Source organism: Cornus florida, unplaced genomic scaffold (assembly GCF_030987335.1).
Source record: "Cornus florida cultivar Cherokee Brave unplaced genomic scaffold, ASM3098733v1 CherokeeBrave_3.0.0_Hap2_Chr05, whole genome shotgun sequence".
NCBI lineage: Eukaryota > Viridiplantae > Streptophyta > Magnoliopsida > Cornales > Cornaceae > Cornus > Cornus florida.
Genome location: NW_026775575.1, coordinates 56,050,622 through 56,063,650, shown reverse-complemented (window position 1 = coordinate 56,063,650; position 13,029 = coordinate 56,050,622). Strand labels below are relative to the sequence as shown.

The following is a 13,029-nucleotide window of genomic DNA, read 5'->3' as shown; positions in this document are numbered from 1 at the left end:
AAAGAGGAGCTTAGATCCTCTACTATGTACAACATCGTGTTGTAGGGTCTTTCAATACAATTAGATATGTTTCTAACATGTTAAATCTATCTATTTTAGTCAAATTTAATGCAATGAAAAACAAAATTAATTTGTTAAAAAATAGAATAAATTTATTTTAAATATATATATAAAAATAGAATTAACGCGTGGACAAATTTGGGCACTACTGCAACACCAAATTATTAGAATAGATGATTAGGCATAAGAAAAGAGTCTCTCTAGTGTGGGGCCTAAATGTCTTGTAAAGATATGGGATAAAAAAAGATGAGTCTTTAAAGGAATTTTAGGGTTTTTCAGTACAATTAAATCTATTTTCAATGTGTTAAATGATTAAATTTATTTATTTTAGCTAAATTTAATGTGTTGAAAATTTACTGTATCTAAAAAATAAAATGAATTTATTAAAAAATATATTAAAAACATAATTAATGTTTTACACATAAATTTTCATGTTTGAAAATCTAGGATCGAAAATGAACAACAAATAATTTTGGTGCAAGGGCTTCAAAAGCTTGATCTTGAACCGTTAAGCTTCTCTTTAGATCTTCAAGGTTACAAAAGGGTTGACTGAATATCTCATCAAAGGCCGATGGAGTTTGATCTCGAACAGTAGATTGAAATTTTTAAAAAGAATGACACTTGTATGGCGTGCTTGCTGTTATTCATTTTAAAAAAACTCCGAGTGTTGAAGGTCTTCGATGAAGAACAACACTTATGTGATGTGTTTATTGTTTTTCATCTTCAGAAACTTTGAGTGTCGAAGATTTTTAGAAACTTTAAATGTTGAGGGTCTTTGATGAAGAACGACACTTGTTTAATGCGCTTGTTGTACTTCGTTTTTAGAACTTCGAGTGTTAGAGGTGTTTAAAGAATGGCACTTTTATGGCGTGCTTGTTATTTTTTGCCTTCGTAACAGAGATTCGGCAAAGTTTTGGTATAGTGTTCGTTTTTCTCTGTGTGTTCTGAATGTGTGGGGTGACATTGTATTTATAGGTCAAATGGTGAAGTGTTTAGTTTAAAAACTCGCCAATAATTGTGCTATTTTTTTTATAAATAAAAGAGATTTTTCTCATCATATATATGAAAATGAATGATTTATACATGTGTCTATCCATGAAATTTATTGACCAAAATTATTTCTTCCCAATCGGATGATAGAGGCATCACAAAATTTAAATGTTTACAAAATATATATATTTTGTTTGGCTCAAGTGCAGAAAACATCCTTAAAGTATGCTTACAGTGCATATTACAACCCTCATATGCAAAAAACATCCCTAGAGTTTCAATTTGGTGCAAATAGGTTTTCTGACAAATTTAAACCCTAAGTTGACTAAATTACCCTTACTGAACTATTTTATAAAATATATATAAATAAATAATTTTGTAAAATGATCGAAAATGACACTATTGGAGGATGCTCCTCTTGTGCAAAAAAAAACTCCTAAAGTTTCAATCTGGTGCACATAGGTCCATCTGACAAATTTAAACCCTAAGTTGATTAAATTACCCTGAATCATTTTATAAAATATATAAAAATAAATAATTTTATAAAATAACCGAAAATGACACTATTGGAAGACGCCGACAATGGACAAGTAAAGATAAAATATAAAATAAAAATAAAAGTATAAAAGAAAAGTAAAGATAAAAATAGAAAATAAAAAAAAAATAAAGTGCAAACTAAAGAAAACAAAATTTTTCCAAACTCTGAAAACTAATATTGGGATTTTTTTTTTTTTTTGGTTTAACAGTGTTGGTAAGACAAAAAAATAAAATAAAGAAAAAAAAATTTAGTAGAAAAGAGTAAACTGAAACCTCAAAAAATTTAAATCCTTATTTTATAAATTCTCAAAATTAAAAAAAAAATGTTTAGAGATATATATAAAGAAAAAAGTTTTTTATTTTTAAAAATAAGATAATGTGCACATAACACCTCTATACTATGAGATTAGTAGTATATATACCTCTAGACATTTTCGGAAGAGTAAAAGGACAAAACGAGTATTATAATACTAATTTATGTTAGAAGATATATTTTTGTACAATGTGAAAAGATTAAAGATATTTTTTACATATTTTTTCAAATAAAAAGTAAATTATTACGCACAATATATTTTTGAGATATTTTTTACACTTGCCCATTTTGTTATGACAAATTATGGCAGCATAGCAAACACCAACTGAAGTGAGAATTGGGGAGAAAGAAAAGAGTTTCTCGCTTGGGCTGGGCCTAAATGTCCGACACTTGAGTCAAATGTAACAGCAGTTGAATTTATTTCAACAACTGCCATCACCAAAAAGGACATATTTTGCCCGCAGGTCCAAGTTTAATTCTTGAATCCAGTTTTTGACTGTTACAGTTGTCATCGCGTGGTTTCAATAATCTATATGTACAGTATATACACAATATATATATATATATATATATGTCTCTATTACGATGCGCAATAACTCAATAACATAGCCTGTAGCCTCAGACGTGGCCCCCACGAAAAGGTATCGGCGAAAGAAAGGAATCCAATCCCTCCCCCCATCTCTCTCCACAATACAAAAGACTCGCTTTCTCTCTCTAGAGTCTACCCCAATAATCTACTTTCCTTGCCATGTCGAATTATTGAACCTTCCAGAGTCTGTTTCATACAGAACTCTTGTTTCGTTCCGTTTCAAGTTCTATCAACACTACAAAGCCTCACTAAAAATACCCTTTTCGTTTACCGTCTAATTTTTATATATTTGCTCCACGTATTGTTACCTTTTCTCCTTTTGCAGGAGTTTCTGCTTCTTCAACTCTATTCACAAGGTATTTTAAGTGTTTTCTTGCGATATATATATATATATATATAGATGCATATTATATATAGATATATAAATGTTCACCCATTTGTGTTCACTATTGAATTTGGCCCTCTGCTTTATCTCACCCTTTTTAATTTTTCATTCACCTCAATTTTTATTTTAATTTTTTTTTTCTAATTATTTTTTGGCTGTGATTGTAACTTATGAACCAATAATTCATAGAACATTGTTATTATTATTTTTTATTTTTATATCACTGAATTGTATGTTCATGATGTATTTGTTTGCAGTTTGGGTTTTAGATTAACAATTCCAGCAACTGCAATATGTTGGGTCTGGAAATCCCCATTGGGTTGATGGCCTTAACCGGAAATGGCAGTCCGGGCAAGGAATTGCATTTGTTATTGTCCGCCTTTGTCGGCATAGCAATGTGCACAGTTGTGAGTATTCTTGTTTAATTTGGTATCACATATTTTGCTATTTCTTGTAGTCAGTGGAGCTATACTTAATAGTGGGTATGATACTATTTGTTTCTTAATCCATGGCTAGATGTGGTAACTTAATGTACTAATTATTAAGTTCTCAAGTAGAAGTTGCCTGAGTCGTTCGATGCATGGTGTCGATATTGAATTGAAAGGAGGGGAAATCTAAAAGTTTAAACTTAGGAGCTTGAAGGCTGAGTATATAAATGCCATTTTACTTTTCCCCCTTTTGGATTGTTTCTACCTGTAATTGTGGGGGAATTGAATTCTTATGAGCAATTACTGAAAGAGATAGTGGATAGTAAATGAATGAGTATAAGAATAGATACAATAAGGTAAAGAACATGATTAGCGTGCTTCTTTAATTTAGTTTCAGAAATTGGAACCAGTGAAAGAGTTCGAGAATTTGTCGTTTCCAAATTTTTGTCTGCTGAATAAAATTCTGATAAATTTTGGAAAAAAACAGTTTTTTCCCCCTATGTTTGGTTTATTTTATAGAAATTATGGACAATCTACATCTACTATGTATGTGGGGAATTATGAAGTAAAGCGTATCCAACACTAACTTAGACATTAGTACTTGAATCACTACCAAGTGCATGAGGGAGCTAATATCTAAGTCTTGCATAGTGTAGTGAAGCCCTGCTGATATAGGGTAATTGAGCTCTAAAGCACTCTCTGCTATTTTGCTCACTCCCTGCATTTTTATCTGCCCCCTAGTGGTATCTCCTTCAAGCTACCAACCTCTCTACAGGGTTTGTGAGGTGAAAGCCTGAAAATCCTCATAGGCCTCTATTGTGAGTCCTGATTCTTGGTAGATTACATCCCTCTCATTTTTATTCTCGTTCATATAGGTCTCAATCAATACTAGTTACGTATTTATCCGGACGTTTCTAATCCAAATTTGTTGTTTTATAAGGAATGCAATTCATTGTTTAACCAAATCATATATCAAATAAAATACAATTCTAAATCAGAGGCCTAATAAATTTAGGAATTTGAATAATTCCCATATAATAGCAATTCTATTTAGTGTTTCCAAATTGAAATTCTTTGAACTTTTATTTTATTTTTAAGTTGAATTGGTAATGAAAATGAATGAGATCTAAGACTGTCCACGCGGAAACAAGATCTAAGACTGTCTGTGCTGTCGCATGCATTATCTGTCAGTGTTGTTATAATTATTTTTCGATATTTTATTTTGTAACTTAAAAAAAAAAATTCCCCTGAAAATTAAAACAAAAACTGTTTTTCACTAATCTTGGCTCCCCCCCTACCTGCTTAAGATTTTTTTTATTTTTTATTTTATTTTTATGAAGGTTTATCAATTAACGGGGTTAGTCAGCGGTTTGTTGTTCAAGGGATATACTAAACTCAACAATGCCGAGAAAGTTGAATGGAACAACCGGTAATGTTCTTTCTTCATGCTGATTCCTTTTTTGGTCATGAATACTATTCTTCGTGGTTGATGCTGAGTTGTTTCAACAGATTAAATGTTGCTTGCACTGTGCAGGGGTTTTTCTACATTCCACGCATTCATTGTGGCAGCTGCTTCTCTCTATCTGTTACTATTCTCGGGTCTCTTTGATGAGGGTTCTCATGATGAGTTGATAACTAATAGGAAGTCTACTTTATCAGACACAATATTGGGGGTATGTTGTTGCAGAAGGTGGTATACTGGTATTATTAAGTATATTTGATGTACCGCGTGTTTTATGATCAATTGATTTTATGTCTTCATCCAGCCGAATCGAATGCAGGACTTTTAGAAATTATTAAACTAATTGAAATCATTCTGAGGCCTGACAGAATATTACATGATTCAATATTTTCTAGTAATATTGTGGTTATTAAAATATTGATGAACTACCATACTAATTCATCTTTTTAATCTTTTGTGTTGGGCTACTCATGCACTCCCTTTAATCCAATGTATTTTTGAAGACTGATTTACCTTAATATGAGAGAAGAAATTGCAATTAATGCTTGCGAGATTCATACTTGTATGAGATGAAATTTGGACAAAATTTAATATGAAACAAGACAGGGACATGGTGAAATTTAAACGACTACTGCAATTTGAAGATTTAATGTTAGTCCCTCTTAAATTAGATGTGAACATGTGAGGCACCTTTTAAACAAGTGTAAGTCTTCAAAAGATGAGCACGTCAATGAGTGCATGGGGGATAACCTAGCACTCTTTGTTGGAAAGTAAAGTTTGAAAATTGAGATGGTTTAAGCATGTGGTAAAGAGTACAACGAAAATTCATGGGTAAAAATGAAGCCAGACATCTCCAAGTGGTTGTAAAACAGTTTTTGAAAGAAGAAAATTGAGACATATTGTTTGTAGTATATGGTTTGCGGACTTTGAAAACCTAAAGAGTTTTGGGCTTGATCCTTTTGGTATGGTTAAGTAATATTTAAGGGTTTTTAAAATTTGTTAAAGAGTTCACAAATGAATTGAGAGTTTGTTAGGATATCACACTCAAAAAGAAGGATGCAATTATTGCAATCATGTTTTAAGGTGCTTAGGAGGTGGGAGTCTACATTTCAAAGTAGTTAATTTCCTTTGTCAGAGGTAATATATCCTAAAATATCATCCGGTGTCACATGTGTGAATTCCTTAGCCAACTCTCTAGCGTTAAGTTCCTAAATCTCCTTATGCACAGCATTTCTTTCCAGTTCTGCTAATAAGGACCATTTTCTACATTACAGGTAATAGAACAAAGAAACAGATAGCAATAGCTTGATAGGAGGGTGCACTTGAATTGTAAGGTACTTTTTTAGTAATCTGAGCTAGGTTCATGATTTAATCCCATCAAAATAGGGAGGCCACTTTTATCAACAATAGTAGCTACACAAATAGTAGAATAGGAGCTGGATTACCCATGGAGTGGCAATTTCTTTGATATGCACCCACATTTCCTTCCCTTGATGTTAAACCTAAGGAAATATATGGTCTTTCTCATTGTAAATGGATAATCAAACTCTCTGTTTGCTACATGCTGATACACCGTAATGTGGCCTTATAAAGATATATATTAAACCATTCCATCCAACTTACCATTAAAATAATGAATATAGACATGAATATAATACTGTATATGCCTTTGGATGTTCACTATATGCTGCTGTGTTGCAACAGAGGAGCTCAGTCGCAGGAAGATTTAGGTAGTAGCGGGATAGACGGCTTGGAACTAAAAGGTGTAAGAGACATTTGTAGAGAAAAGTAAGGGTTGGGCTGTCTGTATAATGTTTTTACTATGGAGAAATTTGTGAATTATACAAATTCTAGTGAAATAAGATGGAAGGCCTGCTTATGGCCACCATTATTAGATCACAGTTTTCCCATAATGAGGAGTGAGTATTATCATTTAAGAACCTTCAGATTTTGATAAGATGTCATCTGTTAGTTTTCACTTTTTAGACGTTGCTTTTAAATAGCATGAAAGAATTATCCACACTACGACTGATTTTTATCAAACGAGGACAAAGTACAAGATGGAATCCACATTTGAAAATAATAAAAATTGTGACTAATTCATAGTTTTCAAACGAGGATAAAGTACAAGATGGAATCCAGATTTTGAAAATAACAGAAAACTGTAAAAAGCTATATATGTAATTCACATTTTGAATATGATAGAAAATTGTAAAAGGCTATATGTAATCGACATTCTGGATGTTGTGTTTATGTGCTCTTTCTTAATGGATTATGTGGCAACAGTTTGTGTCATCATCTGCATGGCCTCTTCTACCTAGGGCTATTTTTAGTGCAACACATTATGATTTTCCAACCTAATGTTCCTGTTCAACACTGCATTTTGATATTTTTATTGCTAAATGGTTGTCAGAAAGCAATCACAGTGATGCTCATTCCATACCTTATAAGAGTTCATAATGAAAAAGAGATTTAATTGATTGATTCCAGCAGGTGTCCTATAGAGTTCAATTAATATTGGTTAAGAGTTCAATTAATATTGGTTAACTTCCATATTCATTTAGGATTCTGTACTATATTTCAGCAATATCTTCTCTCTATTTTCATCGTGCCATTTTTTTCACTTCAACAATTTCAAATGTTTATGCAGATTTCTATCGGTTATTTCCTCACAGACTTAACAATGATTATTTGGAATTTTCCAGCTTTAGGTGGTATGGAGTATGTAAGTAAATGTACCTCTATGTTATTGAAGTGTTGTGTTAGTGAATTGTGGAAATTTATTTAATCATAGCCAGGGATGGACCCAGAAAATTTTAAGTGTGGGGGGCCGAATTAATGGAATGAATATTAAATCTATAAAGTATAATATATTTCTTTGCAATAGACTTTTGGAAAGTTGATATAAAAAGATTAATTAGAAATTAAAATATTTCATAAATAACTAAGTTTAGACAAATCAATAAGAAAAATAATATAAATATAAGAATATATGGAATTTTCAAACCGTTCCTTTGTAATGTGGACTTCCAAAAATAAGACCTAAAAGGACTCAAAATGAGTCTCTTACAATTTTTATTTATTTATTATTATTATTATTATTTTTTTTGGGGGGGGGGGGGGGGGGGGGGGGTGTGGGGGTGTTAGAAGAAAGACTTCCTTGCACCTTTAATACTTCTTATTTGTGCCATCAACTAATTGTATCCTATCACATAAGTAAAGGTGCTTTATTTTAGTGGGTGCTACCATTACGTGTCAGTATCTACCAGTTGGTGATACCACATCACCAATACAACCGGCGCAATTAATTTTTTCTGAACCTAATTTTAATGATTTTTTTGAAATTTCATGGCCCCCTAGTCCCAAAAGCTTTTAATCAACTCTGAATAAAGTTGTCCTTTCCAATTTAGCCTGGCTGAATTTGCTTTAAAATTTAACATGATGCATTAGCTGAATAAGTATGCTTGTAATATTTAACAGTTTTACATCTGGTGTCCTTGCCTTCAGAGTCGAGTTGAATTACCTGAGATACAGGTGCCCAAGAAGTTCTTTTAAATTGCTTTATAATTTTCTTTTATTTTGTTCTTTCAATCAGGTGTTACACCATGGACTATCTATGTTTTCAATCTTTCTATCCCTTATAAGTGGTCAAGGACAGATTTATATACTGATGGTTCTCTTTTCTGAGAGCACAACTCCCTTTGTTAATTTAAGATGGTAAGTTAACATCCACAAGTTCCTTTGCTTTTATGTTCTTGGTGGAGAACACTGGTTTACTACTGTTAATACATATGCAGGTACTTGGATGCTGCCGGTCAGAAGAATTCTAAGCTTTATATCTGCAATGGTGTTGCACTGTTCCTTGGGTGGTTTGTATGTCTCCCAAACCTCAAAATCATGAATTTTCTTTTTCCTCTTTGTAGTTAGTGTTGCAAAATATTCAGTATTGTTGGATGTGAATATTGGAGTGCACACAAATAGAAGTAGTGTGTTTGCTGCCAAAGGATTGGTTTTGGGCATGTTAGTATTTGTCAAAGTGAGGAGTTGCCTAATGTATCCTCCACAATTGTTACAAGAACTATCAGTGAATAGTATTGAGAAATAAATAAGGCATTATAACATATACAAATCATCTTTAAAGATTATTAAAACATAACTGTAACAGTTGGTTCTTTATTGTAATTCAACCTACTATTCAATTTAAAATTATATTACAAGTATTTGGAAAATCTGTATGTATACTACTATATAAATGTCAATAGCATTTTTATTTTCTATATACATCTTTTTGCACCTTTTAAATTTGGGCTTATAGTTTTTCCAAACACAGTTGGATTGTTGGCTACAACGGTTGGCTCCTAATAGTGTCATACACAGCCATTCAATGCAACAGTGGGCCACCATCCCTCTTTAAATTAATAACCTTTACTAGTAGTTTCGTTATTAAACTGTATAACAATTTCCGTCCAAAGTTTCACCCTTTCTCTCAAGGCTGAAGCCCTTACTTTTCTCCATCCCCAAAAAATACATTGGCCACCATCTTATTCTCAGAATCAAACTTATGTGATTGGGTTGTTTCTCTCCTTCTCTCTCTCTCTCTCTCTTTAAGATTTTTGCAAGACATTCTAATTGTTTAGATTTCTTTTACAAGGTAGTGAGTCTTATCATACAAATATTATGAAACCTGAACTGGATTTTATTAAACAAAGCCCATTTTTTTTTTTTTTTTTTTAAATTTACATTAATTTTTCAACTCATGCAATAAATGTGCGTTTTACTAGTGATTTCAAATTGCTGTAGAAGTCAGTAGTTAACCTGTTCTATGTACATTTCACTAGTGATTTTATATTGCTGTAGAAGTCGGATGTTAGCCTGCTCTAATGCATGCAGTATAAACTTTTATAGAAGCTTCCTAATTCCATGAAAACTCGTATGGAAGCTTTATTACTGTGTTTATGTTTCTGTATAAGCTGACATCCAATGAGAATATGGTTGACGTTATGCTCTGTAACATGCTTACGTATATAAGTGGATTACTACATGGTACACCACTTAGGACCTAGTTAGTGTGGTGGACACTCAAGTATATATCATTTCAAACTTGTTTTTAATGAAGAAGCATTTTTTTTCTGTCATTTATAAAGGTGTAGATTAAGGGAAAACATATTTGTATCTTTTACTATGCATGAGTTTCACAAAGTTCTTGTAATTAAGTTGGGTAATATTAAGAAATTCATAGGCAGTCCTTAAGGGTATGATGAATTTAACTTTTAAAACCACTTCGGAAAAAAATTTTACTTTTAAAACCAAGAAAGGAGGCAGGCGAAAGGATGAGGAGAGTGAATACTTGATAAGAAATAAATATTTCATTGTTGGGCTTTTGTAGTGTTTTAAAGATTCCTGCAGTAAAATTAACAATTGTATTAGGTTTATATCCACAAATTTAAATACTTATCAAATAAGGAAAGAATGGAAATAAACATTGAATGTATCATTTTACAGATTATTTGATCAAAATCACAATTTACGAGGAGATGTGAATCCTCTGAATGTGTTTCTCTCATAATATTTTGAATGTTTGTATATTTCTAATTATTTCCCTTTAAAAAAATTTGTAAGACTGAGATACTTGAAGCACGGAGTTGATCTCCTCTTGGGAGATTGGTTGAATTTTGAACCAGAAATTCTCTTATTTTCTTTTGTTGTTGTTGTTGACTGCTTTTAATATATAATTCATAGAAATTTAATTTTTATCATAGTGATATATTTCTGCCTGGATGATAACTTCAAACTTAAGAGACAGTCATATATTCTGCCTTGCTGGAAGCCTCTCATATAATTTCACCATCTGTTGTCTTTTCAAAAAATTTAACAGAATTTTATGTGATTAATTTGCTTTTACATCGCCATAAATAATTTTGTAATATGTACTTTTGATGCTTCCAGGTTGCAAGGATTCTTTTGTTCATCTTCTTTTTCTACCACATGTTTATCCATTTTGATCAGGTGAGTGGATGGTCCATGGTTAATCTGATGAGAACCAGGTTAATTAAGAACCACAACTTTACTTATTTTATCGTAAAATGTGATCATTTTTGTAAGATATAGGGAATGTTTGGAATCCTGACTATCAAGATAGTTTATAACCCATAAGAACTTTTCTCTTCCATGCCAATTTGATTGCTGAGGAATAAGAAGAAGCTAAAATTTGGAATTTTATGATCATTGTAAATTTGAGCTTTATTTTATTTTATTTTTTTGGTCTGGCAATTAAATAAAAATATAATAGAAATCTTTTGTGGGTTATTTTTTTGGATTTTCCCTGTTGCTTCCCTTAAAAAAAATTAAAAAAAAAATAAAAGAAAAAAAAGGCTGAACCTTCATTTCTGGAACTATTAAGTCAAAAAATAGTGGTGTGTTAGATTGACAATCAGCATTTGAATTGGCAAATTGAATTTGTACCAACCCCAACATTTAGCAGTAAAGATGATGCACAGCTCTCTCTCTCTCTCTCTCTTTCACACACACACACACACATGATCACTGGCTTTAATTTTAATTTTCTATTCTTTTGTTTTCTTTCCTTTTTATTTTTCAGGTCAAGGAAGTGTTTCCCTTGGGCTTCTACAGCTTGCTTACGGTGCCCCCCGTGTTGTCAGTCATGAATTTGTTTTGGTTTTGGAAAATAGCCAAGGGTATGATAAAAACACTCTCCAAAGCAAGACACAGTCAGTGATCCATCGTCATCGAGCCTCTGACGCTTGCGTACATATATACCATTCTGTGTATTACAATAGGTATTACTTCATGCAGTGTAATCTCAAAATACTTGCATATTCTCTCTCGCTCTTCGGTTCTTCATTGGATTCGACAAGTTCAGCCTATTATTGTTGTGAATTGAGTAGTGTTTAGTGAAAGAAAATGCATGTACATTGAGGTTAAGAAGGCATGATTTTCAAGTTCTCTCAGAAAATATGGCATATTCTTTTGTGGTACCTCTGGCACAATGGTTCTATTTGGTGTTTAGGTTGATGAAATCTGTGTCTCCTCAGGTGTTCTTAATTGAAAATTTGTCTAGGTGATTGAAATGGGTAAAAGAGATCATGCAATTGGAAGTGAGAGCTAATGGTCCAAAGTATATAGTTATATTAATCCCTAATCCAAACACTTCCGCCCCTTTTATTTTTATTATTATTATTTTTTTAGCTATATTGAAAATTTGGCTAGTGATATGGGTGTTGAATGAAAATGGAGACCCGCCAAGACTTTGGGATTCCGGCGTGGCAGTTTTGCCCGAGTGGTAAAGAGCCAGGCGGGAGTGAAGTGCCCCCTGCTCCTTCGAATCTCCTTCTGGATTCCCACTAACTACAAACTCTCCTTACCAAGTCTGCTAACTTTCGTTGCCAAGTCACAAAAAAAAAAATATATATATATATATATATATAGGGAATGGAGCCTTTGAATGGATGAAGCTATCAAAAAGTTTGTCGAGATTAGGTGACTCAATCCTCGACCTCAAATCAATATATCTATTTTTCTTGTTGTGAAAAAAAATTGTTATTCTAATAAAAATGTAAACAATTATTCTATATTTTATTATTATTATTATTATTTTGGCACATCAACATTAAAATATCTAATTTAATCCTTTTCTTTTAAATCCTATTCACACTGTTGCAATAATTCTCATTTGTCGTTTCTCGTTTCTCGATTCTGGTCTATTTCACTAAATTATTATTCATATACTTTGCTCGTTATGTCATTTTAATAAGTGGCTATTGTAATTTGTGAGTGTCATAAAGAGACCAACGGTACCCACTAAAAAAAGTGCAAGAATGAATAAATAAGTTATTTTTAATTTAAAAAAAGTAGTGGAAGAAAAAAGGAGAGTATGAGAAGAAAAAGGAAACAAGAATGACATAATTTGGAAAGGAAAAAGAATTAAACTTTGATTGGAGTTAGGGAAATTTTACATTTTAAAGAAAATTAAAGGGATTTAAGGAAAGAAAGATACAAAAAAAGAAAAAATTAAGAAAAAATTTTAGAAATTAAAATAGTTTAAAGGAAGACCATTTGTGCCAATAAAAAAATAATCATATATAATATGATTGGCGGGCCAGGTTAGGGGCATGTGGCCCATGGGTATGGATTGGCTCCACCCCTCGAGTGTCTATCATGACCCATTTACTCCCCCATACAGTACAGTACGCGGATCCTAGATTGAGACAGAAAGTGTGGGATTTGAGATTTGGGACATAGATGAAA

At 32.1% G+C, this 13,029-nt stretch overlaps 1 protein-coding gene across 2 annotated transcripts; it reads left to right on the top strand.

Moving 5' to 3' along the window:
- The first annotated feature begins 2,527 nt into the window (after positions 1-2,527).
- Positions 2,528-11,760, top strand: LOC132306531 (uncharacterized). 2 transcript variants are annotated; one of them, XM_059803943.1, is made up of 9 exons: positions 2,531-2,845; positions 3,132-3,281; positions 4,643-4,731; positions 4,837-4,975; positions 7,415-7,489; positions 8,360-8,481; positions 8,562-8,637; positions 10,711-10,770; positions 11,363-11,760. In XM_059803943.1, exons 2-9 carry the CDS (start codon positions 3,168-3,170, stop codon positions 11,498-11,500), a joined length of 813 nt encoding a protein of 270 aa, XP_059659926.1. In that variant the 5' UTR covers positions 2,531-2,845; positions 3,132-3,167; the 3' UTR covers positions 11,501-11,760. The 2 variants fall into 2 exon arrangements, with proteins under 2 accessions (XP_059659927.1, XP_059659926.1); XM_059803944.1 differs by lacking the exon at positions 7,415-7,489 and having other exon boundaries at positions 2,528-2,845.
- Positions 11,761-13,029: the final 1,269 nt, after the last annotated feature.

What these genes read in the sequence shown, in the direction of transcription:
- LOC132306531 (XM_059803943.1), top strand. Translation starts at nt 3,168, where the DNA reads ATGTTGGGTCTGGAAATCCCCATTGGGTTGATGGCCTTAACCGGAAAT. An exon ending in GCATAGCAATGTGCACAGTT is followed by an intron (nt 3,282 to 4,642) that starts GTGAGTATTCTT and finishes ATTTTTATGAAG; the next exon opens with GTTTATCAATTAACGGGGTT. An exon ending in CCCTTTGTTAATTTAAGATG is followed by an intron (nt 8,482 to 8,561) that starts GTAAGTTAACAT and finishes ATACATATGCAG; the next exon opens with GTACTTGGATGCTGCCGGTC.